General features: G+C 43.7%; 1 protein-coding gene across 1 annotated transcript in view; it reads right to left on the minus strand.

The window, feature by feature from the left end:
* Nucleotides 1-9,363: 9,363 nt before the first annotated feature.
* The window catches only part of LOC142317024 (hippocampus abundant transcript 1 protein-like), a 118,314-nt gene continuing 103,835 nt past the window's right edge, over nt 9,364-23,842 (minus strand). The window contains exons 7-12 of the mRNA XM_075352912.1: nt 19,246-19,359; nt 18,991-19,062; nt 18,693-18,805; nt 16,178-16,275; nt 15,881-16,047; nt 9,364-11,744 (exon numbers count right to left, since the gene is read on the minus strand). Coding sequence (XP_075209027.1) covers nt 11,532-11,744; nt 15,881-16,047; nt 16,178-16,275; nt 18,693-18,805; nt 18,991-19,062; nt 19,246-19,359 — 777 coding nt within the window. The 3' untranslated portion in view covers nt 9,364-11,531. The remainder of the gene's footprint in view (nt 11,745-15,880; nt 16,048-16,177; nt 16,276-18,692; nt 18,806-18,990; nt 19,063-19,245; nt 19,360-23,842) is intronic.

A 23,842-nucleotide genomic window follows, 5' to 3' on the forward strand; every position in this document is an offset into this window, starting at 1 on the left:
AGCAGCCCAGTTAATGCCACTGGGCTGCATTAGCAGGACTGGTAGGACAGGAGCTGGCCATAACCGTGCTGCATTACCAAGTTTGGTGGCACCCAGCACCGATGCCCTATCCCTGCCTACCTCTGTCCTAAAGCCGCAATGGGTTCAACACATGGAGATGGACTCTGTCTGAGCATAATAGAAGACTGCGCACCTCCATGTTGTCTCCAGCCCCTTTTATAACCTGGGTCCGCCCCCAACCCAGGGTGGACCACAATGTACCTCCAGGAGCCAATTGCAGAGTGCCAAGTCATCAGTGACATAACCAGCGGCCTATCCGAAACCACCACTTCACTGATGACCTCATGGCAGCCACGCCCCAAACACCTCACCAGTCATCGTCTGATGAACAATGATGAGGTGCCAAGTCATAGGGGCGGGCTTCTGCGAGCCAGTCCGGAGTGGTCACATCATCAGGACACCTGATGCGCTCTGGCCTATCAGGACCTGTCCCCTCACGGACATGGCCAGTGAGGGGATGAGCATGCTCAGTAGCCTGAACAACAGTCTCAGAAAACAGACTATCAGCTTGAGCATGCTCAGTAGACACAACACAGGACTTAGGCACAGCGCGGAACATGTGGGAACATGCTCAGTAGCCCAAACTGAGGACTTAGCCTCAGGAATGGCACAGTCAGGCTGAGCATGCTCACTAGGCAAAACACTGGACTTAGGCTGTGGCTGATGTAAATTGGCACACGCATGCGCACTAGCCGCCTCTCCACACTTAGACGTGAAGGAGGAAGCAGCCAGCTAGACGACCCGAGGCACGTCCAAAAATGGCAGCCGACGCCTGTGCACAACTGGAACCGCAGCAGGCTGCTTGCGGCTATGGCGGCACCGATTTGTAACACCATCTTCCAGCCAAAATAAAAGGTCTACTTCTTCCCGTGGATAATCTGATATGATCCCTTTGTTACGGACACGACCATCGCTACCAAATATAGATGAGGCACCAAAATAGCAGGTGCTTGAATGGATCTCAAGTGCTCCATCAAGTGGCCTCTCCTCCACCTCAACTTCAATATCCCAAATACTCCATTCCCTGTGGTGTCACCCCAATCGCACTTGATTTCTACCAGCTCTCAAGTCTCCACCCGCCCTGCTGAGTATAAGGTAACAGTTATGGTTGAGTCTGCAGAGCTGTTTAGTCACATTATAACCTGGGAATCAGAGGTCTGCTCCAAAGCTACACTGAGTCCAGTAAAGGAAATGATCTGCATTGATGCCCAGAAGCTTTGTGAGTTGGATCCAGGCCCAGATGAAAAAAGGTTCTGAGCATAATGTAGACCCTCATTCCCAAACTGTAACTCCTCTTGGTGGAGACAATGGGGAACATGCTGATGAGACTCAGATACCTGATTGGAACGACTACTTTACTATTCGGTCAGGGCAGGAAGAGGTTGGCTCTGAGAAGTCAGGACGAGGGGAGTGAAAACACACAGGGTGATGATGAGGTTGGAAGCTCCACTTACTGTCAACCCATAGTCAGCCAGTCGATGAGGTCAGCAGAGGAGGTGGAGGAGGATGCTACGGACAACGAGGTTATGTTGCGTCTTCCTGGACAGAGACGAAGTACTGGAAGCTTATCAACAATTGAATCCTCAGCCACAACTCTGCCTCTGAGCAGAAGTCGTGGTGGCTCAGCAGGTCGCATGGGCTGTAAGCTTTGCCTAGGACATTTTTGACATTGCAAAGGATCACCCAACTCATGTCATCTGTAAGATTTGTCACCAATCTGTAAGTAGAGGCCAAAAACTCACTAGTTTGAGTACTTTGTCCACGAACCATCACATGGATATGAAGTGATGGGGTGAGAGTGTAATGATGACCTTTATCCACTGTGAATACAAGATCCTTATTTGCCGTTCATTGTATGCATCGTTGCTGACCAACCACAAGGGGCCGCTGTTTTGCATCTGCCTTTGACTGTTTGGTCACTATAGCAATAGCAAAACGGTCTTCGGCTGTGGACTTGGAGACCGGAGGAGGTGCTGTATGTGAGCTGAAGGAAAAGCGAAAGGTGTGCGTAACAGAAAGGAGCCGCTGAGGAAACACTTAGGTGGATTGTGAGGAGACTCGTGTTGGAGTTTGGTGAGGAGGACCGTAACGCCTGTGAGCAACATCCTGTGCCGGAGACCGCCATTCTTCCGTTGCTGGCTATACTGATTACTGTGAGAAGATCGTCAAGTCAGTATTTATGGCAACTGAACACCACAGTACCCGGGTACGGTAGGCTGGGCCCAGCCAGGACTGCGTGCACGCAACACTTTGTTTTGGTAACAAAACACATATCTGTTCTGCTTAGGCTGACTATATAGACAATAAGACTTGCTGCCTCTGCTCTGTCAGTTACAATTAGGCTATGTGCGCACACTGCGTCTTTTTGATGCTGCGTTTTGCTGCGTTTTTGATCTCTGCGTTTTGCTGCGTTTTTCAAATGCATTGCATGGGCGGAAAACGCAGAAAAATGCAGGAAAGAACTGACATGTCCATTATTTTTTTTTAACTCAAAAACGCAGGTAAAAAAACAGATGTGTGCGGACAGCAAAAATGAAAACTCATAGACTTTGCTGGGGAAGCAAAGTCCTGCAGTTTTGAGGCCAAAAACGCACCCGAAAAACGCGCAAAAACGCCGCGAAAAACGCACTGTGCGCACATAGCCTTAAAATCCTAGAGGGGCAACGACACATGTTTGCATTGACTGTTGCTTTACAAGATTTCCAGGACTGTGTTGCTGTGACTGCCTTATCTGTGAGGCTTCAGCAAACAAGGGTATTCAGGGAGGTTAATGGGTTTTGTCTATGTTTAGGTAGATAAGTTGTAAGCTCTTGTGCTGCGCCACTGGTAGGTCGTATTCGCGCGCGCGCACACGCACACACATTACTCCTGCTACGCAGAGGGATTAGCAGGTGTTAAGCTGGGTTTACACACTGCAACATCGCAAAGGACATCGCTGTAACATCACCGGTTTTGTGACGCAATAGCGATGTCGTTTGCGATGTTGCAGTGTGTGAAACACATCAGCGACCTGGCCCCTGCTGTGAAGTTGCTGATCCCTACAAATCGTTCAGGACCATTCCTAGGTCCTTTGTTTCACGCTGTGCAGCATGCATAGCTACAAAGTTTCAGTGTGTGAAAGACTTTGCAGCGACTTTGCTAGCAACTTCCCTTTCAAAAAGCTGCTTATCAACGTCCCCAACAACCAGCTAGGTCGCTCTGCAGGTCCGGATCGCTGTTGCGTTGTTGGCCAGGTTTGCCTGTTTGACAGCTCACCAGCGACTCAACAGAGACTTAGGGAGGTCGCTGTTACGTCACAAAACCGATGACGTTACAGCGATGTCCTTTGCGATGTTGCAGTGTGTAAACCCAGCTTTAGGCAACTGTTTAGATAGTCCCTTGGTTAGGCAAAGGTTGGTGAGAAGGGGGTATAAATCGCCATTACGAGTGGCGCAGCATAGGGGTGTAGGCTTTTGGACTTGTGAATAGATTGTTCTATTCTTTCTGTTTTATGCATGGTTGTTATTGTATGTTTTGATAAAGTTAACAATCATTTATCAACCCAACTGCCTAGAGTTCTTTTCCTGGTGCGTGGTTTTGCTGTATACTGGGGAGCCCACCCTGTACACGACTTTAACTGAAGCATAAGTCGCAGTTGGAAGGTCACTGTGCTACAATGTGGCCTAGCGGAGCGGGGCAACCATCTGCCCCATCAAGTGCATCCGCGTGCTCTTCTTCCTCTGTGACTGTGGGCACAGCAGTCACACATGCTTTTGGATACAGACCTTCCACCCCTTTACCCGCAGGCAGTGTGATTGGCAGGTCGTCAGTTGCTTTGGAAGTGGAAACAGCTGCTGGTGTTGAGCTCTCTCAGACATCGAGAGCACCACCTTTGGATGAAGGCAACATTATAAATACACCTGCACCTTCATCACAGATTGGCTGGACTACCTGCAGTTAAAATTGCATAGCAGAAATGGATGGTGTAGAATGCAGAGGGGGTGTAGCTTTCTTGTCAACTGAGGTACGTCACTATCCCAGACACTCACACTATGCCCCAAAAAATTGCCTGCACTTTTTGCAGTTAAAATTGCGTATCAGAAATGGAGAGGTGGTGTAGAATGTAGAGGTGGAGTAGCTTTCTTGGCAGCTGAGGTACGTCACTGTCTATCCCAGACACTCTTACTGTGCCCCAAAAAATTCACTGCAATTTTTGCAGTTAAACTTGCATAGCAGAAATGGAGAGGTGGTGTAGAAAGCAGAGGTGGAGTAGCTTTCTTGTCAGCAGAGGAACGTCACTGACTATCCCAGACAATGAAACTATGCCCCAAGGAATTGCCTGAGCTGATTTAGACAGACGCTGTGATAAACCCTTGCACACCGCTGGCACAGACCTGCCTAGCAAAAATGGCTATGAACTGCTCTAATCTAGCCATGAAAAGGGCTGAAATTAAAAGTAGTCCCTAATCCCTAAACCGATGTGTAGATTGCACTGTATAGCGCCCACAGCAGCAACGGGCGCGGTGACTGTCACACACTCGCAGCAGTGAGATAATGGCGGCGATGGGGAAAATGGCCAGGTCTTATAGGGCAAGGACATGTGACATGCACAGTCAATGACACATGCCCTTGCTTGTCTGGCAAAAATCCACTTTGCTGTGTGTGTGTCTGTGAATGGCTGACAGCCTGGCCCGCCCCACTGTACTTGCGGTTAGGAAAAAAAAAATGGCAATCGCCATTCTTTCAGCACTCAGCAGCACTGATCTAAACCCCGTCCCCCCCGCACACTATACGCTGAATTTTCATAATATCATTATTAACAGTGACTGACAGTATTACAGTGAAAAGCCAGCTAGTAACTAGCTACACTTTTGGTGATCGAACAGTTATCGAACGGTAACTCAAACGGTCGAACATAAAGCAAATTGTTCGAGTTCGTCGAACGACTCACACCCCGCCCAAAAAAACTCAAATTCTAAATTGGCGAACGGTTCGATTCGAATATCGCTCATCTCTAGTTAAAAGTATAAGTTTTATATGCCATTTTTGTCCACGTGTCCCTCCTATTTTCACATGGTTCTAGGAAATCTAACAAAAGATAGGAGAAAAATATAGTTGCGGTTTATTTATTTTTCTCTTAATGTAAGATAGTTTGGAGTTGCTGTAAACAGACACCTTTTGGAGGATCGGCTGGGACCATCTAATAAATAGAAGATATTGGTTCATATGAACAGAGTGAGAAAAAAAAAAGAGGTTCACTATGACATGGCAAAAGCCTTCATACAAACTGATTACAATATTAATTATGAACCTGATCTATGTAACATGTTGCTTAGATACAATAAATCTGGTGAGACAGGATACAACTGTAGAATATACTCATTAAAGAGAATATCTTTTCATTTATTGACAGCAATGGCGAGGAGCTGAAATACAGAGTTCATTAAAAAGTTGCATAACTTCGGATTATCCAGGGATTACGTTTATTTACAAAAAAACAGTGATAAAAGAAGTCTTAGTATAAGACTTTCTGGAAGAGAAGGCTACTAAGAGTGAAAATTTGTGCTTGTATTACATGTGCAGACTACTGCCGGGATTACAGTGTTCCATTTTTCAGCAACATTAGCAGTTTTCTATGTAAGTATGTATTGCACAGTACATTTTTAACAGAAAGGTCTTCAAACTTATTCTTAAAAACAGTACTATGTTTACTACGGATGAGGAATTGCAGGCTCTCTGGGATCTGGAATCTCTCACCTTGGAACACAAGGGTAGCGCCCAGACATGTTTGCCCACCCATCTGCACCACCAGTCTAGACACTTCCCGCCTTTTCAAGTTTGCCCACAGGTGGACATCTTCGTCCGGCTGGTTAAGGAGGATTTCAGGCGTCTCCATACTGGGATTGCCTCTGATAATCTAACACGAGCTGAGTGAAGGGCTATTAGACCTCTGCAAAATATGGAAGATGTTGTAATAAAACCAGATGACAAGGGCGGGAATGTTGTCATCTGGCCGGTGCAGAGGTATGAGGCGTAAGCCTTCAAACAGTTTGGCAGTCTACGGTAACAAGATGTATTGCCTAACTGCCCATTGGTCCCCTTTAAACATCTTTTGAAGACCCTTTTGGATGACAGGGTGGAATCATCCGCTATTACACCTCAAATGCGGGATTCTCTACTTCCTGACCACCCTGTGGTTCCTACATTCTACCGACTGCCCAAAGTTCACAATGACCCCTTGACCCCACCGGGTAGACCCATTGTCTCTGGTATTGAGGGTCTTTGTGAACCAATTTGTTGGTTTGTTGACTTTTTCTTACAGCATTGTGTGCAAACTCTGCCTTCCTTTGTAAAAGATAGCACTGATGTTTTGAGAAGGTTTGATGGAGTGGTGTTTGATGATGACATGTGGCTGGTCAGATGATGACATGTGGCTGACATCTATTTGTCATGCCCAGGGCCTTGCTGCAGTCAAATATGTTTTGGCAATGACTAATCTCGATCCTGCCTTAAAGGAGCTCATTCTGCAGCTTTTGGAATTTATTCTGTGTCATAATTTTTTTTATGTTTAAGGACCGCCCCTTTCTACAGTTCCAGGGAACTGCTATGGGGACGTCTTGTGCACCCTCCTATGCTAATTTGTTCCTCGGGCTGTGGGAGAGGGAGACTGTCCTTGGCACCGCTGGGCATAATAATGTGATTTCATGGATTCACTATATAGATGATGTGCTTTTTTATCTGGCAGGGCTTCCCATCACACCTGGACAGCTACCTGCATCAACTCAACACTAATGATTCCAACATCAGACTTACTTGGAAATATAGTCAACATACCATTGACTTTGACATTACGTTTTCCAAACTTACGCATGGATCACTTAGATCTGATATCCACTGTAAAAGAACGGTGACTAATTCTCTTCTCCATTATTCATCTTCGCATCTTCCTCAACTCAAGCCATCTATTCCTACAAGACAATTCCTCCAGAATTTGTTCAGATGAAGACACGTTTCAGAAACCTCTTTCAGACACCTTTCAGAAATCCTCTATCTTATTTCATATGTAGATTACAGAAGAGAGGTTACAAACATGAGGATATCCGTAGGGGTTTTGATAGGGCCTCTGGGTCCACAAGACAGTCCCTTTTTGACTGGTATGTCCACAAGGAAACAGATGTTAGATAATGTCACTAGATTTATTTCTACCTTCAATGCCAACTGGTTAGGTATGTCAAAAATCTTGAACAAACACTGGTCAGTTTTGCTGACTGATTGGAATCTATGGTCGGCCTTAACAAAGAAACCCTCTATTACGTGGTGGCGGTCACGCAATTTGAGAGATTTACTGACGCACAGCCATTACATCCCGCCTAAGAGCAAATTTATTTTTGGCAGCCGTGGTCCGCCATGGGGTTCCTTTCCCTGTGGCGACTGCCCTGCTTGTAAATATATTCCCAAAAAATTTGACTTTACAGACTCTGACGGTGACAAAAGTTTGGAGATCTTACATCATATCACCTGTAATACAGAGGCAGTAGTGTATATGGGCTGTGTGTCCCTTTAATCTCTTCTAAATTGGCATGACGACAAGAACCTTGAGAGTTCGTACTCAAGAAACATGTCAGAGATATTCGCAATTCTTGTAAGTCTGAGGACCCCGAAAAATTAAAAACAATACCCAGACACTTTTTTTCTTCACCATCAGAGAGTCACCCCAAAGGCTTCACTGTTCGGGGTATCGATCATGTTTATATGGGTAATAGGGGAGGCGATATTAAACACAAAGTCCTCTAGAAAGAGACCCGTTGGATGGTTATTTTGGTTACCATCTCTCCTCGGGGCCTCAATGAAGCGGTTAGTTTTAAGTCCTTTTTGTAGTTATGATCCTGTACATACGAGGAATTATTTTCCTTTGATTGATTTTATTCTGGTTTTAATTCTTCCTGGCATTATTTTAGGTACCCTTTGGGATTGTGTCTGTAGTCCTTTTCTGATTTGTAATTTACATCTAATTGGTTTTACAGAGTCGCCCATCAATCCTAGACAAGTTCCACCACTCTTTGGCTATGGATTTGGCGGCATGTGTTATCATCTGTTATATTTCAACATGTGTCATTAAACTGTATTTGTTTATGCTGATAGTGATGTCATCTTATATTTCTATACTGATAATCTTTGAGTGCTGGATTGACATGTGGTGTACTCTTATATTCTGTGCTGCCGAACAATTATGCTGTATATATTTGCATAATTTATGCTTGTGTATCAATGTAACATTCTATATTCTTGTGGTTACTGAATGTCTTTATAACTGTGAGGGCAGGATCTGTTATATATACACCATATGTGGCTTATTAGTGATAGTTCTACTCACTCAATGTTATCTCTTCCCCGGTCACAGATGCGCCGCCTTCTGCTCGCTATGGCTGTTGTGACGTTGCCGTGGTGATTGGGGGGGGGATGACGCATGTCTTCCTTCCCATAATCACCGGCGAGCTGCTGCCGCGTGGAGGGGTGGGGGGGTGGGGCAGGACAATATGGCGCCGAGCATGCCAATTTGTCCTACTACTTATTCCGGACTCTGCCAGGGGATATTTAAACCTTCCCCTCCATGTATAGCCACGCCTCCTGACGAAGCCCCAGGTTTTTGTGTACCTACAGCATGACTCAAGGTAATGTAGGGTCTAGTAGCCCGTTTGTATCTTATATTTCCCCTGTAGCAGGTCCCTTTTTTATATCTTGTTCCAGTGCACATGCAGTTTGTTGACTTATTATTGTTCCACACTATCACACTGTGTGGCACTGGAACAGTGCTGCTCTATGGGGGTTTGTTCGTGTTAGTGCCTGCTTGTCATGTGTACACAGCAGGTACAAATCGGTACCCTCACATTGTGTTATTTGTGTGTGCCTTTAAAATAGTTCAGTCTGTGTCACTGACCAGTTTTTTTTATCCTGTCTGGTTATTTATATGCTGATAACCTTTAACTATATACTGGGTGTCACTAGGGAGGCTTGGTCGGTGTGTGTTTTATTCTGTTCCCTCCGGGTGGCATTTTCCATCTAAGCCACTCCCACTTGTCCTTGTTGCTTCACCCCCTTTTGTAATTTATTCTAATAAAATATTTATATTGTGGTTCTGTGGTACTTTTGGGTATTCCCCCTATATAATGACTTTGGCTTTATACTCTAGGGGCCACCTAGTCTTAGGTTTTAGATTTGTATAATTGTAGAATATACTTCTTAAAGAGAATATCTTTTCATTCATTGACCGTGATGGCAAGGAGCTGAAATACAGAGTTCATTAAAAAGTTGCAGAACTTCAGATTATCCAGGGATTACGTTTATTTACAAAAAAACAGTCATAAAAGAAGTCTTAGTATAAGACTTTCTGGAAGAGAAGGTTACTAAGAGTGAAAATTTGTGCTTGTGTGTATTACATGTGCAGACTACTGCCGGGGTTACAGAGTGTTCCTTTTTTCAGCAACATTAGCAGTTTTCTAGTTTTCTATTTAAGTATGAATTGCACAGTACATTTTTATCAGAAAGGTCTTCATGTCTGCATACCATTTCCTCTAGGAAACACAAAATATCCAAGGGCTTAGAATCTTCTTTAAATTTATGGGAAAATCCAGAGGAGAAAAGATTGTAGAAGTGGCTGAGAAAGTCCCTGGAGTGTGAAAATGCCAAACAAGCTAGCTTTGCCAATGGAGTTCAAAAACAACACTCTGCCAACTAAAGGAAAAAAGGCATAATGGGGCTGTCTGACTAAATGAGGCAGATCCATCAAATGTCATCATATAAAACAATTTCAGTGATGGCTTAATGGCATATTGTTTCAGTCAAGCTGTTGTGTTACATGTATTTTATTACAACTTAGCAAGGTTTTATTTTTCTCTTTAGTTTTGCAATATTTATTCAAAAAACAAAACATAATCTTGCAATTTTTACACTGGACACTGGGTTTATTTTAGGCCCCTATTTAATATTCTTTCATAACATTTTTGCGCTCTTCTCCAGAAGCAGCATTACAATGACAGATAACACATGATTCACCTATTATAATAGGTGAAACAGCATCACACCAGACTCTTCTCCTTTCTTCTTCACAATGACCTATACACAAGGAAATTAGAAATTTCAATACAAAAGGTAGGGTTGGGATCTGACTTATGTTTCTATGTACATATGTTGTTTCCTGAAACAATAGGAAGTTAGTCTAAAATGCCCCAGTAGGCAGTGTGAACATTGCAAGAATTCTATTTTTTATTTTAATTGCAGATTTTGATATGTTAAAAAAATATGCTAAAATAAAAAATATATATAACATAAAAACCTAATTTAATTAATTAATTTAATCATTGTCTTGATGGTAGCTTACCTGTAAAGGGAATCTGTCACCAGATTTTAAAATACTGGCTGCACAGCTGATTAAATATATTTCCTAGTCCTAATAAGGCTGGTGTACATACTTCAGAATAGCAAAATAATCCTTTTTTAAACATTTTCTAGTTGGATCTTAAAATTATGTATTTTAGGAGTCCAGCTTTAACTGAACTCATACAATGCTCATCTTAGGAATGGAATTTTTCCTCTATTTGAACAGATGTTAAAAGTAAACCACCCTCATGAGGTCTAAGATCTATGCATACAGTTTGTTCTCTGAAAACTAGTAACAAAACCACTTTAAAAAACAACTGGAGGTTTTTTTGCCAGTTGTCTGAGCAAAACTAAATCACAAGTTTAAAACACAAGATGCAACTTAGTGATCACATTGCTTCACTAAATATTATGTATGTAGATAATTGGCCTCCAAACCTAAGAACTGTAATAACAAGTACAAGAAATTTGTTTGGGAAAGGAAAAAAAAACATTTTCTGTTTATAAAGAGGCTGGTCTGTCAGACCAGTATAAGAGCTCTTCATCTGACACAGCCCCCTTGAGCTGCACTGTGGCACTTGAAAAGTTTTGGAAAGCAAGGTTAATAAAATAAAAAAATCTCTAAGACAACAGAAAATACAAAAATGGCCATTGTGTACCCTTACTTCACTCAACCGTAGTGAGAAATAACAATAAAATGGTGTCATTTTGCCACAATGCTCAGGGCTTTTCATCTGTAACCACACTGAGGCAGAACTTCCTGCAGCTCCACCTCTTAGATTTGGCAAGTCATTTTCTGATAACTTCTCACTTAGCCAGTCTCCATTACAACATACCCAACTTCCACAGGTCAACACATAACAGATGAACTAATCATTTATACTTTTCTTGGCCACGCACTTCTAACAGTCAGATGCAGCTCAGTAACTCACTATTCTGTTTTAGTGGCACATCTGTAACAACATTTTCTCTTTCTTTAGTTAGACATTACAAAGTTTCCAGTCATTTGGTCCTTTCTTCCTTGTGCTGTTGTGGCCAAAGTTTCTTCTACAATCATGGAGCAATCTTTGATGTTAACAGTCTTCTCACTTGGGTGCCCATATAAAGTCCTTGGGTCATACGTTACTATCATCAAGGAGTGGTTCCTTGCCCTCAGGGAGGTGGGCAGGAGGTAGAAGTGCATGGCTTTGAGCACCATTGCTGTGCTTCTTATGAGCACCAGAGCGCAGTGTAAGGCTGGTGTGCTCTGGGATGAAGAGTGCCACAAGTAAGGACAACAATACAGAGCAAGCCCCGAATAGAAAAGGCGGGCCAGGGATGATGCTTCTCTGTGGTGGAGATAAAGAGAAAACAATGTTAAATGGCCTTTATATCTCCATATCCCTAAAGATCCATTTAGGCTGCAAGCTTATTGTGAACAAGTGTTTTTAGGGACCTGCAATCTAAACAGGCTGATGATCATTCAAAGAATGAGCAGAAATGCTTGTTCCTTTGGTGAAATATTCTTCTTCTTTGCACAAAAGATTAAGTATTTTCTAACAAGAAGACACATTTTTAACAAGGAAACTCCTGCTAAAAAGTGTGTGTGTGTGTGTGTGTGTGTGTGTGTGTGTGTCTTACAGTCCAGAGGCAGCTTCCTGTGATGGAGGAGAACAATGGCACCACGTCCTTCCTGGTCACAGAGAGAACTGCTATCTTCTCCTGCTCTACACTGATCTATGGGATAGGGGCAGAGCAGGAGAAGAAGTTACTGAGATCTAAACAGAAGCTGCACAAACTGAGCAGCTGAAGGACCTTGAAACCAAACAACTCAAAGACCTTTCAGGTCATGTAACTGATCACGACCTAAAAGGTCCTTGAATTAATCGAGTAGATGTTCCTTCAGCTGTTAACCTCCTGCAGCCTCTGTTTACATCTAATCAGGAATTGCAAGATGTGGTAAACCATAGTGTGTGTGTTTGTGGGAGTGTGTATATTTAGCAGTGCTATGTGTATGTTTGTAGGGGTAAATGTTCATGTAGCATACATTAAAACTTGTGATAATGACCCATACAATTTACACAACCAGGTAAGTTTTAATTAATAGGAAAAAAATGTTTTTCCCATCTTCAGCTGTCTAAACCTGGGGTGTGTCTTATCGTAAGGAGTGTCTTAAGGCCAAGTCACACTAAACAACTTACCAGCGATCCCAACAACGATCCAACCTGATAGGGATCGCTGGTAAGTTGCTAGGAGGTCACTGGTGAGATGTCACACTGCGACGCTCCAGCGATCCCACCAGCAACCTGACCTGGCAGGGATCGCTGGAGCGTGGCTACACGAGTTGCTGGTGAGCTCACCAGCAACCAGTGACCAGCCCCCAGCCAGCAGCGCTGCGTGGAAGCGATGCTGCGCTTGGTAACTAAGGTAAATATCGGGTAACCAACCCGATATTTACCTTGGTTACCAGCGCACACCGCTTAGCGCTGGCTCCCTGCTCTCCTAGCTACAGTACACATGCGGTTAATTACCCAATGTGTACTGCAGCTACATGTGCAGAGAGCAGGGAGCCGCGCACACTGCTTAGCGCTGCTCCCTGCTCTCCTAGCTACAGTACACATGGGGTTAATTACCTGATGTGTACTGCAGCTACATGTGCAGAGAGCAGGGAGCCGCGCACACTGCTTAGCGCTAGCTCCCTGCTCTCCTAGCTACAGTACACATGGGGTTAATTACCCAATGTGTACTACAGCTACATGTGCAGAGAGCAGGGAGCCGCGCACACTGCTTAGCGCTAGCTCCCTGCTCTCCTAGCTACAGTACACATGGGGTTAATTACCCGATGTGTCCTGCAGCTACATGTGCACAGAGCAGGAGCCGGCACTGACAGCGTGAGAGCGGCGGACGCTGGTAACGAAGGTAAATATCGGGTAACCAAGGTAAGGGCTTCTTGGTTACCCGATGTTTACATTGGTTACCAGAGTCCGCAGAAGCCGGCTCCTGCTGCCTGCACATTTAGTTGTTGCTCTGTCGCTGTCACACACAGCGATGTGTGCTTCACAGCGGGAGAGCAACAACTAAAAAATGGCCCAGGACATTCAGCAACAACCAACGACCTCACAGCAGGGGCCGGGTTGTTGCTGGATGTCACACACAGCAACATCACTAGCAACATCGCTGTTACGTCACAAAAGTTGTTCGTTAGCAGCGATGTTGCCAGCGATGTTGTTTAGTGTGACTGGGCCTTTAGTCCGAAAAATACGGTAATCATTCTTGGCAGCACACGTTGCTGCGTAAACAAGATTTGTGCTACCAAGAACAATGGCAGCCTATGTGCAATAAACTATCTATTACAAATCGGTATGCATCTGAGGTGAGGATGGCCTGTATAAACAGGGTTATGAAGGAACTGCCAGTGGTCGTTAAATGCCACAAAGTTGGCCTGACTCAAACTGTACTGCAAATCTAGAAGGTAAAAACAGACATTATGACAGACTTAGTAACTAGCATACTGCAGATTGGGGGAATCTTAAGTGACAATAAATGAGTAATGCCTGACATGAATAAATCAAGAATCTAATTTTTCTTATACACCTTCAAGAAACTGCCCTCAGTCTGTATTAGAAATAGAATAGCAAAAAACTTCTTTACCCTTTAAATTACAAAAAATACAAAAGAAACATGTAAATGATGGGCTATTGACGGACGTCAGGCTATGATTTCCTTAAAGTAAGTTTCCTTAGGCTATGTGCCCACGGGAGCTCGTACCTGCGGATGTATCCGCAGGTACGAGCGCATGTTTCCCGCAGCTGCCCGCTGGCATCCTCAGCTATTTTTAGCTGCGGGATTCCAGCGGTATAGCTGCGGACTTTCATGCGAATTACCTGCGGACGTCCCGGCCTCTATCTCCATAGCAGAGGGCCGGGATTTCCGCAGGTAATGCCGCAGGAATAATTGACATACAGTTACGTGCGGCTGCGGGACATCCGCACCATGTTCCGCAGCTGCAGTTTCCGCAGCGTGGACACAGCACTCCCCATGTCCCATAGGATAACATGGGGAGTGTCTGTAAATGCTAAAACCTGCGGATTTATCTGGAAAATCCGAAAAATACGCAGGTTTTCCGAGGCAAAATCCGCAGAAACAAGCTCCCGTGGGCACATAGCCTTAAAGTCAGTAAAACCAAATCACGCATGCAGGATGTACATGCAGGATTTTGAAATGTAAACTCATTGACACTCTATATTTTCTATAGGTTACTGCATTCTGGAGTAATTTGCATTTTTTATTAATAGGCACTCCAGGCAAGAAAGATCACTTCCGATGCCTCTGCCTCCCAAAACTGTTTCACCAGCCCAGGACCGAAGTCTTTAACAGCTCACTGTGTGATTCCATTGCCTAGCATCTGACATCACATAGGAAGTGAGCTATTGATCACTGGTGTTGTGTGGGGGAAATACCCTCGGGAGGCTGAGGCTTGGAAAGTGCTTTGTCACTGCCAGAGCATTTGATGTCTCATTGGCAGTTGAATGAAAATGGAAATTACTTGGAAACATGACTGCCCATATATGTGATTTGGGAGCTTAATTTTACTGACCGATTCCCATTAAAGAGGTCCTTTCCTGTAAACGTTTAAGGTTTAGGTTATAACATATGATAAGTCCAACTAGGAGTTAGTAGTGTTTTGGGTTTTTTTTTCTTGGGGCATGTACTTTATACCCTGTATGACAATGACCAATCATAAGCAGGCAGCAACATACAGTGGAAAAAAACAAAATGTCCCTACAATAGCTTTACAGGCTCTCATGTGTGAGACATGAAATCACAGACAGTCTAATTTACTCACTGACCTCATTGCAGAGCGATTACAAAGGGAGGGAGTACAGCAGAAAGGAGTGGGATTACACTTTCAGCTTTCATCTCTTCGCAGTCAGTGGGGACGTGGGGCAGTAAATCAGAGATTTGTTTAATTAGAAACACTTCTAGAGCTGCAGCTCTCCTCTCACAAAGCTGTCAGCTATGCTGAACTGCCCCTTGCCCCATGCAGTGAGAGGAGATCTGAAAGGTGTATGTAATCACACTCATCTCTACAACGCGCCAACAGTAGAGCAATCACACACAGTTCTGTAGTGAGATCAGTGAGGCGATCAGACTGCCTGTCAATACATGTCTCACACTGAGAAACTCACTCTAAGTTATTGTGGGGAGTGTTTTCCTTTCCCATGTATGTTGCTGCCTGCTTATGATCGGAAGTATACTCTTCTAGAAAGAAAAAATAATCTTGGGTAACTCACAGTTAAGCTTATTGTGAATTATAACCTAAACTTTACAAGTCAAGGCCAGTTTTTCATGCTCAAACTGGTTAAAGGTCCTCTTTAAACCAATGTTCATTGGGCATTTTTTGGGAACAGAATGCAGCAAAATATTAAATAGAGCAACAATGTCCATCTGTCTGCCAAATAGGTTTTGTAAATAAGGAGCTCACCTCATCAGAAGGATTTACCATATTGGGCTTCAGGACCTTGTCAGAAGGCTCCTCATCAGTAATTTCATTCAACTCCACGTGGAACAAGTAAAAGACAAAACCATACAAAGCTGGTCCCAGGCCATTACACAAGCCACGAATTCCAGTTACCATTCCTTGTACAACACCTGCAACAAAGGCACAATATTCATTTTGCTCATGTATATGCAAGAATGCCCTCCAGAGTTTATCTTTTACAATACTTTGTGTAATGTCACATAATTGGTTAAATATATAAGCTGTGTGTGTATAATTCACCTTGCTGGTCGGGATCCGCATTGCGAGACACCACTGCACTGATTGCAGGAAAGGTAATACTTGACATTGCAGCTACTGCACCAGCAGCCCACATCATCCTAGGAGACAGAGCAAAAGGTAAATCCTACACGATCACTGGGGCCCACTCAAGCTGAATGAAACTTTGTGATGTGACAATTGTTAATGGACCTTTCCAATAAGTAGGAACAAAAGCAGAACAATCATAATCTACTTATTATAAAGGGGGTAAAAATATGTATGAGCTTATTTGTTAACAAATTTCACACTACAAACGACATACATTAAAGGCTATGTTCACATGCGGCATCTTTTTTTGTCAGTGCATCTTGAGTGCATCTTGAGTGCATCTTAAAATGCACCGCGGCAAAAAACGCAATGTGTTTTTACCGCATTTTGCCCAATGCGTTTTTTTTAAGTCAAATCTATTGACTGGAAAGTCTCAAAAACGCGGTAAAAACGCAAAAAGAATTGACATGCTGCATCTTGAAAAACGCAGCCAAGATGCAGCCAAAAAAAAATGTGCAAAATAGAAATCTCAACCTTTGCTTTGGGGAAGGAAATGCATGTATTTTGGTGCATCTTTGTGACCTGAAAAACGCACCAAAAACGCAATAAAAAGATGCCCTGTGTAAACTTAGCCTAATACAGAAATCTCTTAGACCTGATGAGAATGAATATAAATTTTAAAATTCATGGTCAGAATTTTAAAATGCATTATGAAAATTTCTCATTTTCTGCCCACCTAGCCTTATTGACAGCTTCTCAGCATCACTCCTCCCTGCTGAGATCTCACACTGCTCAGTACAAGCAGCAGCTGTTGGTCAGGTGGGAGGAGAATGAATACAGTTGGACTCATGAGCTCTTACCGTACTTTTCAGCTGGATTCATAACATGCTTATCTTAATATCAAGACTGAACATAGATTTTCAAAGTAAATACAAGTGTCTTATTACCGTATTTTTCGGACTATAAGATGCACTCCCCCCCCCCCCCCCAAGTGTTGGGGGAAAGTGGGGGGGTGCGTCTTATGGTCTGAATATAGGGCTGCGGAAAATGAGGGTGCTGCAGTGAAGCGGGTCATCGGGGCATGAGCAGGCTGCAGCAGCGCCTGCCGTGACCACGTGGGCCCGCTCATTACATATACACGCCCATCCTCCCGCCCATCTCTCAGCGTTGAAGCCGGCGAAGACAGGTGGGCGGGGGATGCGCGCATATTAAACAGCCTGCCCGCATGATCACCCCTGGCAACTACAGCCTGGAGTGATCATGTGCAGCTGTATTCACTGCTCCCCGTGCATCATCAGCAGCGCGGGGTGCAGTGAATCAGTATAACTCACCGTTCCCCTGCAGCCTCACGATCTCCTCCTGTCTGCCGGCCACACGGTGTGGAGACTAGCTGTGCTCACAGCGATGACGTCATCGCTGTGCGCACGTGTCCACACAGCCGCGCCGCCGGCACAGACAGGAGGACATCACGATGCTGCAGGGACAGTGGCCGGCTCCACACAGCGCTGCCGGCACAGACGGGAGGAGGAGCCATGCTGCGTGGAGCAAGGAAAGGTGAGTGTAAACGTTTGTTTATTTTTGTGTGCCACAGGATGCCGGACATATAGCAGGATGGGGGTATATGAGCAGAATGAAGGCATATAGCAGGATGATGGGGGTATATGAGCAGGATGGGAGCACATACCAGGATGAGGTACAATATATATTATATATACACACACATACATACATACACACACACACACACACACACACACTCACAGCAAGAGGATCATTACCAGGATGGGGTACCTTAGTAGAGAATTTGGGGACACTACCCCCATAATAGTGTCAGCAGCAGATCCTCGCCCCATAACAGTGTGTCATTACCATATTTTTTGCTTAAAATTTTATTTTCCCATTTTCCCTCTCTAAAACCAGGGTGCGTCTTATGGTCCGGTGCGTCTTATAGTCCGAAAAATACGGTAGTTATAAAAGGATTTAATAATACATGCATTTTGTGCTGGGAAAGCTGTTGACAGATCCATTTCAACATATCACACTACAAATACCTATTGCATGGATGCATGCGCTGAATTGCTTCTAAGAAGTATGTACACAAAGCATTGTGTATGGAGACTGATGGAAAAAAAAAAATCTTTGGATCCTTAAAAGGTAGCGAAAAATGTAGAAATGAAAAAGCCGAGTGGGAATAGTGATTTAAAGCTCATAACAGTGTTGAGTTTCAAGCAAATTTTAATCTGTGTATTTTCATGTAAGCAAAAAAAATATTGTAGGACAGGATTGTGCAATGTAATGGTTTTCTAGATTAGTTTTATTACTGATTATATTCTACAGCACTGATTCCCTCTGGAGACATAAACCTAGAAGACAGCAAGGATTACAGCTACTCGGTGCTGGTACGAAGAAAAATAAATACCACAGGACTGCAAATATGACCAAGCTAATACTCAAAATTGTACTTTAGTAGGTCAAAGCTACCTCTTACCATTGCTGAGATCCAAAGCCATACCAAGCCAGCTGCAGTATCTGAAAGCCAAGACCTAGTAGTATAGTATTCTTATTGCCAATTGATCTCATAAGAACTCCTAAAACTACAGTCTGTATAAAAAGGAACAAAGACAACTAATGTTAGACAACGCATGCCAAAAATAACGCATTTTAAAGACAACTAACTGGCTAATCTTGGTAAGCACAGTTGCATGGCATTTTGCCATGTCACTTTTTGCCAATAGGAAATAATAATAATTAAAAAAAAATATATAACATGAATACGCGTCACTCACCTGAGCCAAAATTGACAAAATTCCTACAACACCAATAAATGTAGCCACCGTTTCTGATGTGAATCCGATCACCTATACAATTGAGAAGAATTACTATTAACATGTTCTGTTTTATCAAACACTGAAATCCTTGGTAACAAATGCAGAAAAGAGAACATTTTTTACTCAGGCCTACGCCTGAAACAGCATCATTATAGGAGCTATAATTTTTCCACGATCAAAGTAAATGTCATTTTTGTCAGGCATTACTCTTACCTGCCGCAGGTAGAGAAAAAAGCTTGAGTATTGACCAGCCTCAGGCAGGTAAGATAAAAACACGGTTATGCAGATGAGAAGGACAGTTGAGTCCTGGCCAACTTTCCGTAAGGACTGTAAAGTACAATGAGAAAAATAATTATACACAATACTTATAATCCCATCATTTCATTTTCTAAATAAAAGGATCATCATCATCTGCATAATTGGTCTTTCCTACTAATCTGCCTTATTTACATACCTTCTGAATCTTAGACTATTTTTGAGCTAAGCTGCAGACATTCATTTTAATTGTGACATATTAGAATAACTAAACGACAGTATACAGACATGTCATGAGCCAGAACCAAGCCCCGCTCTGTTAAATGGCCGACAAGCAATGCTAGGCTTAGCCTGGAAAAGCCACCAAGTGCCTTGGCTTCCCCCAGCATAATCAGGTAGTACAGAGCAAGATGACGGGTAATCAGCTGACTTTAATAGTAAACTGCCTGTCCATGGCGAGACATTTCTTTCCAAGTCTCATACACACAAAAATAAGGAATACATTTATGTCACTTTTCTATTGTCGTCTTTTCAGAATGGACTGAATAAGGCTAGGTTCACACACTGCTTTTTTTTTACGCTGCGTTTGTGCGTTTTTTTTGCGGCAAAAACGCACAAAAACGCACCCGCAGCAAAAACACGTGCATTTTTACCGCGGTTTGGTGCATTTTTTGCTGCGTTTTTGCTCACTGCGTTTTTTCCATTAGTGAACAATGCCATTAAAGATTGTTGAAAAAAAAAATGATGTCATTTCCTTCTTCAAAATGTTCTTCATTCTCCACTAGCGAGACTTACGATCAGCTGATGCATCAGTTGACAGCATCAGGTGATCCACCGCCAGGTCCTGCAGCCATCCGACGTGCCCGGGGAGACGGCACACAGCCGGAGCGGAGGTACCGGGAGAGGAGCTGGGAGCGGACATGGCATCGGGAGTCTGCAGACAGGTGAGCATGACATTTTTTTTCCTACTGTTCACTTTTGTTTTCTCAGCTGCTTCCACCTTCCGCCCGGCCATGGCGCCGCACGGGAGCTGACATGGCGCCGCACGGAAGATTGAAGCAGCGGTGGCGGCACCGGGAGGATTCACGCTTCTGTGTTTACTGACAGAAGGAATCCTCTTCCTGTACATGTCACATTCATGCAGTTTTCTAAGCAAAAACGCACCCGAAAAACACCGCAAAAAACGACTGGCATGATCATGTGATTTCTCAATTTAAAATAATACTCTGAGTATTTGTTTAAATTTCACTACCAGATAGATACAAGTATATTCCCTGTGTGTAGTAAAATTCTTAACAGTGACTGCCTTCTAGAGGTTCGGGTCCCGCTTCCGTCCATTTCTGACATCTTAAGACAGCAGCACTAACTAGCCAGAATTTACTGCTAGTCTTTACTATTGCTCTTAATATAAAAATCTATAAGAGCCTTGTTCTGAGTCTCATTGGTTTAAATTGAGAAGTGACTTCCGGTCCACACAGTGACCACTGCAATAAACAGGCAGGTCACAACTGTGGTCACTCAGTGCAGAAGTGGACCAGAGCAGCGCTAGAACAGCAGAAGACAGCGACCAGTAAGTATTATACTCAGGGACACCATCAGAGCATGACAACCATGACTGGTGTAAGGGGCCTGGTGAAAAGTCACAGCTTCAACAGAGGGGTCCGGCCACTACGCATGGCTAATTTGCATGCGAAGGGGTATCACATGCAAAGTAGCAGAGCCGCGGAGGTGGTGAGGATGCGGCAGCCGGTGGGGAAAGGCAAGCGCTTCATGAATTGACCACAGGAGCGGGACATCGCAGGAAGTGGTGGGGTGGCCCACCGACCCCAGTAACTGCCTTGCTTCAGATGGATCTGCATCGGAGGGCACACATCCAGCTGAAATGCATTGCGGCTCAGAGAGGACACCGCGCAACTTGGGAGCCAGGGGGTAAGTAATTAAAATGTTTTTTTTTCTTTTTGCGTCACACAAATATACCAGGAGGAGCCCAGGAAGGGGACATCTACACCAGGAGGATATTATACAGAGGGGCATTGTGTCAGAGTGTGTGTGTGTGTGTGTGTGTGTGGGGAGGGGCTGGATAGTATACAGGGAGGTAGTGTGTGGGGGGCGATATACAGAGGGGTAGTGTGTGTGGGAGGATATTAAAAAGAGGGGCAGCTTGTGAGGGGGGATAGTATACAGAGGGGCAGTGTGTGGTGGAGATTATATGGAGAGGTAGTGTGTATGGGAGAGAAAGAGAGGGGCAGAGTATGTGGGGTGATATTATAAATAGGGGCAAGTGTGGGAGAGATATTATGGAGAGAGGCGGTGAAGGTGTATTATAGAGCGAGGAGGTATAGAAGGTGTATTTAGGAAAAGGGCATTGTAGAGGGTGTATAATGGAAAAAGGTGGTGTGGTGCAGAAGGTGTGTTATGGAGAGGGGCAGTGTATGTGACGGATGTTATACATAGAGGCAGTGTGTGGGACAGAGATACAGAGGGGCATAGTGCGTGAGGGAATATTATTCAAAGGGTCAGTGTGGGAGAGATATTATAGAGAGGGGCAGTGTAGAAGGAGTGTTAGGGAGAGGGGCGGTGTAGAGGGTGTATTACGGAGAGGGGTGGTGTAAAGGGTGTATTATTAATTTTCTGAGGGAAATACTTAATTTTCTGGAACAACTTCACGGGTGCTAACACTTTTGGCCATGACTGTTTGTGCATATATGTTTTTCCAAGAGTGGCGGACAGACTGTGGAAGGTTTAAGTGGTGGGGGTGGAGGTGGACCTGGGGTGGAGCCTGGGCAGAGTCTCAAAGGGGCTCGAAAATTTTGCCAGTATGGGGGCCTGAAATTCCTAGTGGCAGCTCTGATTATACGAACCAAAGGGAACCCCGTTACCAATACCTGTGTGCACAAAGACAGAAGAATTAGGCAAGGCATCGCTGCTGATTCCTAGCTCACATCTTCTGTCTTTGTGCACCTTGAATTTTTATGTACTTTTAACCCTAGAACGCATACCTGGGGCCTCGCAGGCCTGCTAGGTTACTTGTTTTCTATGGTAGATTTCTATGGTTGCGCGTTCTAAGGTTAAATAAATTGAATGTTGTATCCCGATGCTAGAATCAATCATCTATATTTAGGTGCACATCCACCCCTATTGTTTACAATAGGTGGCAGACGTGCAATACCCAGTGGTGGTCATAATGTAGATGACAGAGCTCTGCTGTGCTGCTCCGGAACTAATCACATTTGACAGCCACCAGCAGTGGGACCAGTTCATTGGTAGGGAAGCCAGGTGTCAATTCCCCATAGATCAGATATTTATGACCTATCCTCAGGATAGGCCGTAAATGTAAAAGTCCCAGACAAACACTTTAAATTCCTGCAGTTGCTGATATTGATGCCAATATAATAGTGTAAATGCTCTATTACATGTGCCAAGTATGTGGTCCAGAAATTTCAGAAAAGTATGTTCATCCTCTTCTATTCCCAAAATCCAGCATCATAATCAAAATTTCCCTTGTAACAGCAACAGCCAGGCACAATACAAGTGAAGTGCTTAGTTTACACCATTAACTTCCAAGTCGGTTGCAACAGAATAGTAGGAAGCGTAACCCTAACATGCACATCCTCTTTTGGATATATCTTTTTTTTTTTTATCTTGGGTCATCTTGAGTTTTCCTAATATACATGATCTGAGAAGTCAATTAACGCAACATCTATTGTTAAAGAAGTAGAAGCCAGTTTATTACATGACATTATCGCATGCCATACACATTACCGAGGCCAGATATAAGTCACATCTGTATAGCACTTTTAAAAACAGTTTCACTTTTTTTTGGGAGGGGGGGGGGGCCCATAATATATGCCCCCAAAGTCACTTCAAAACTGAATGGGTCCCTAAAAAATAAGCTTTGTACATTTCCTTGAAAAATAAATAAATAAAAAATTATGGTGCTGATGTAAAGCATACATGAAATAAATGTGATTTATAAACTATTTTGTATGGTGGGACTCATTGGATTAAAGGGATAAATCATTCAAAGTTTGAAAATTGCTAATTTTTAGACATTTTTGTCAAATTACTGAGAATATATATATACAGGAATACATCAGAAAAATGGCACCAAAAATGAGATGCTGAGGGAGAGCCTAAGACAGCAACAACAACAGTCTGGGAAGGAAGAACAAGAACATGAAGTGCCATGGCAAGACAAGCCGCTGCATGGGATGTACCATAGACAGATAATGGAGGTGGCTGACATGAAGAAATCCTACCAATGGCTGGAGAAAGCTGGACTCCAGGACAGCACAGAGGCACTAATCATAGCTGCACAAGAGCAGGCGCTAAGTACCAGATCCATAGAAGCAGGGATCTACCACACAAGACAAGACCCAAAGTGTAGACTATGTAAAGAAGTAAAAAAGTGAACCCCGGCACACTGCACAGTTTCCAAAAAAAAGCGGACACAAGTTCAATTGTCTTGATCTATTTTTTCTTTTATTGTGAATAAGTGGAAAATGTGCTGTACAATAGTAGAAAGTCGCCCTCGACGTTTCGGCTTCAAGCCTTC

This window comes from Anomaloglossus baeobatrachus, chromosome 1 (assembly GCF_048569485.1).
Source record: "Anomaloglossus baeobatrachus isolate aAnoBae1 chromosome 1, aAnoBae1.hap1, whole genome shotgun sequence".
In the NCBI taxonomy this organism is placed as follows: domain Eukaryota; kingdom Metazoa; phylum Chordata; class Amphibia; order Anura; family Aromobatidae; genus Anomaloglossus; species Anomaloglossus baeobatrachus.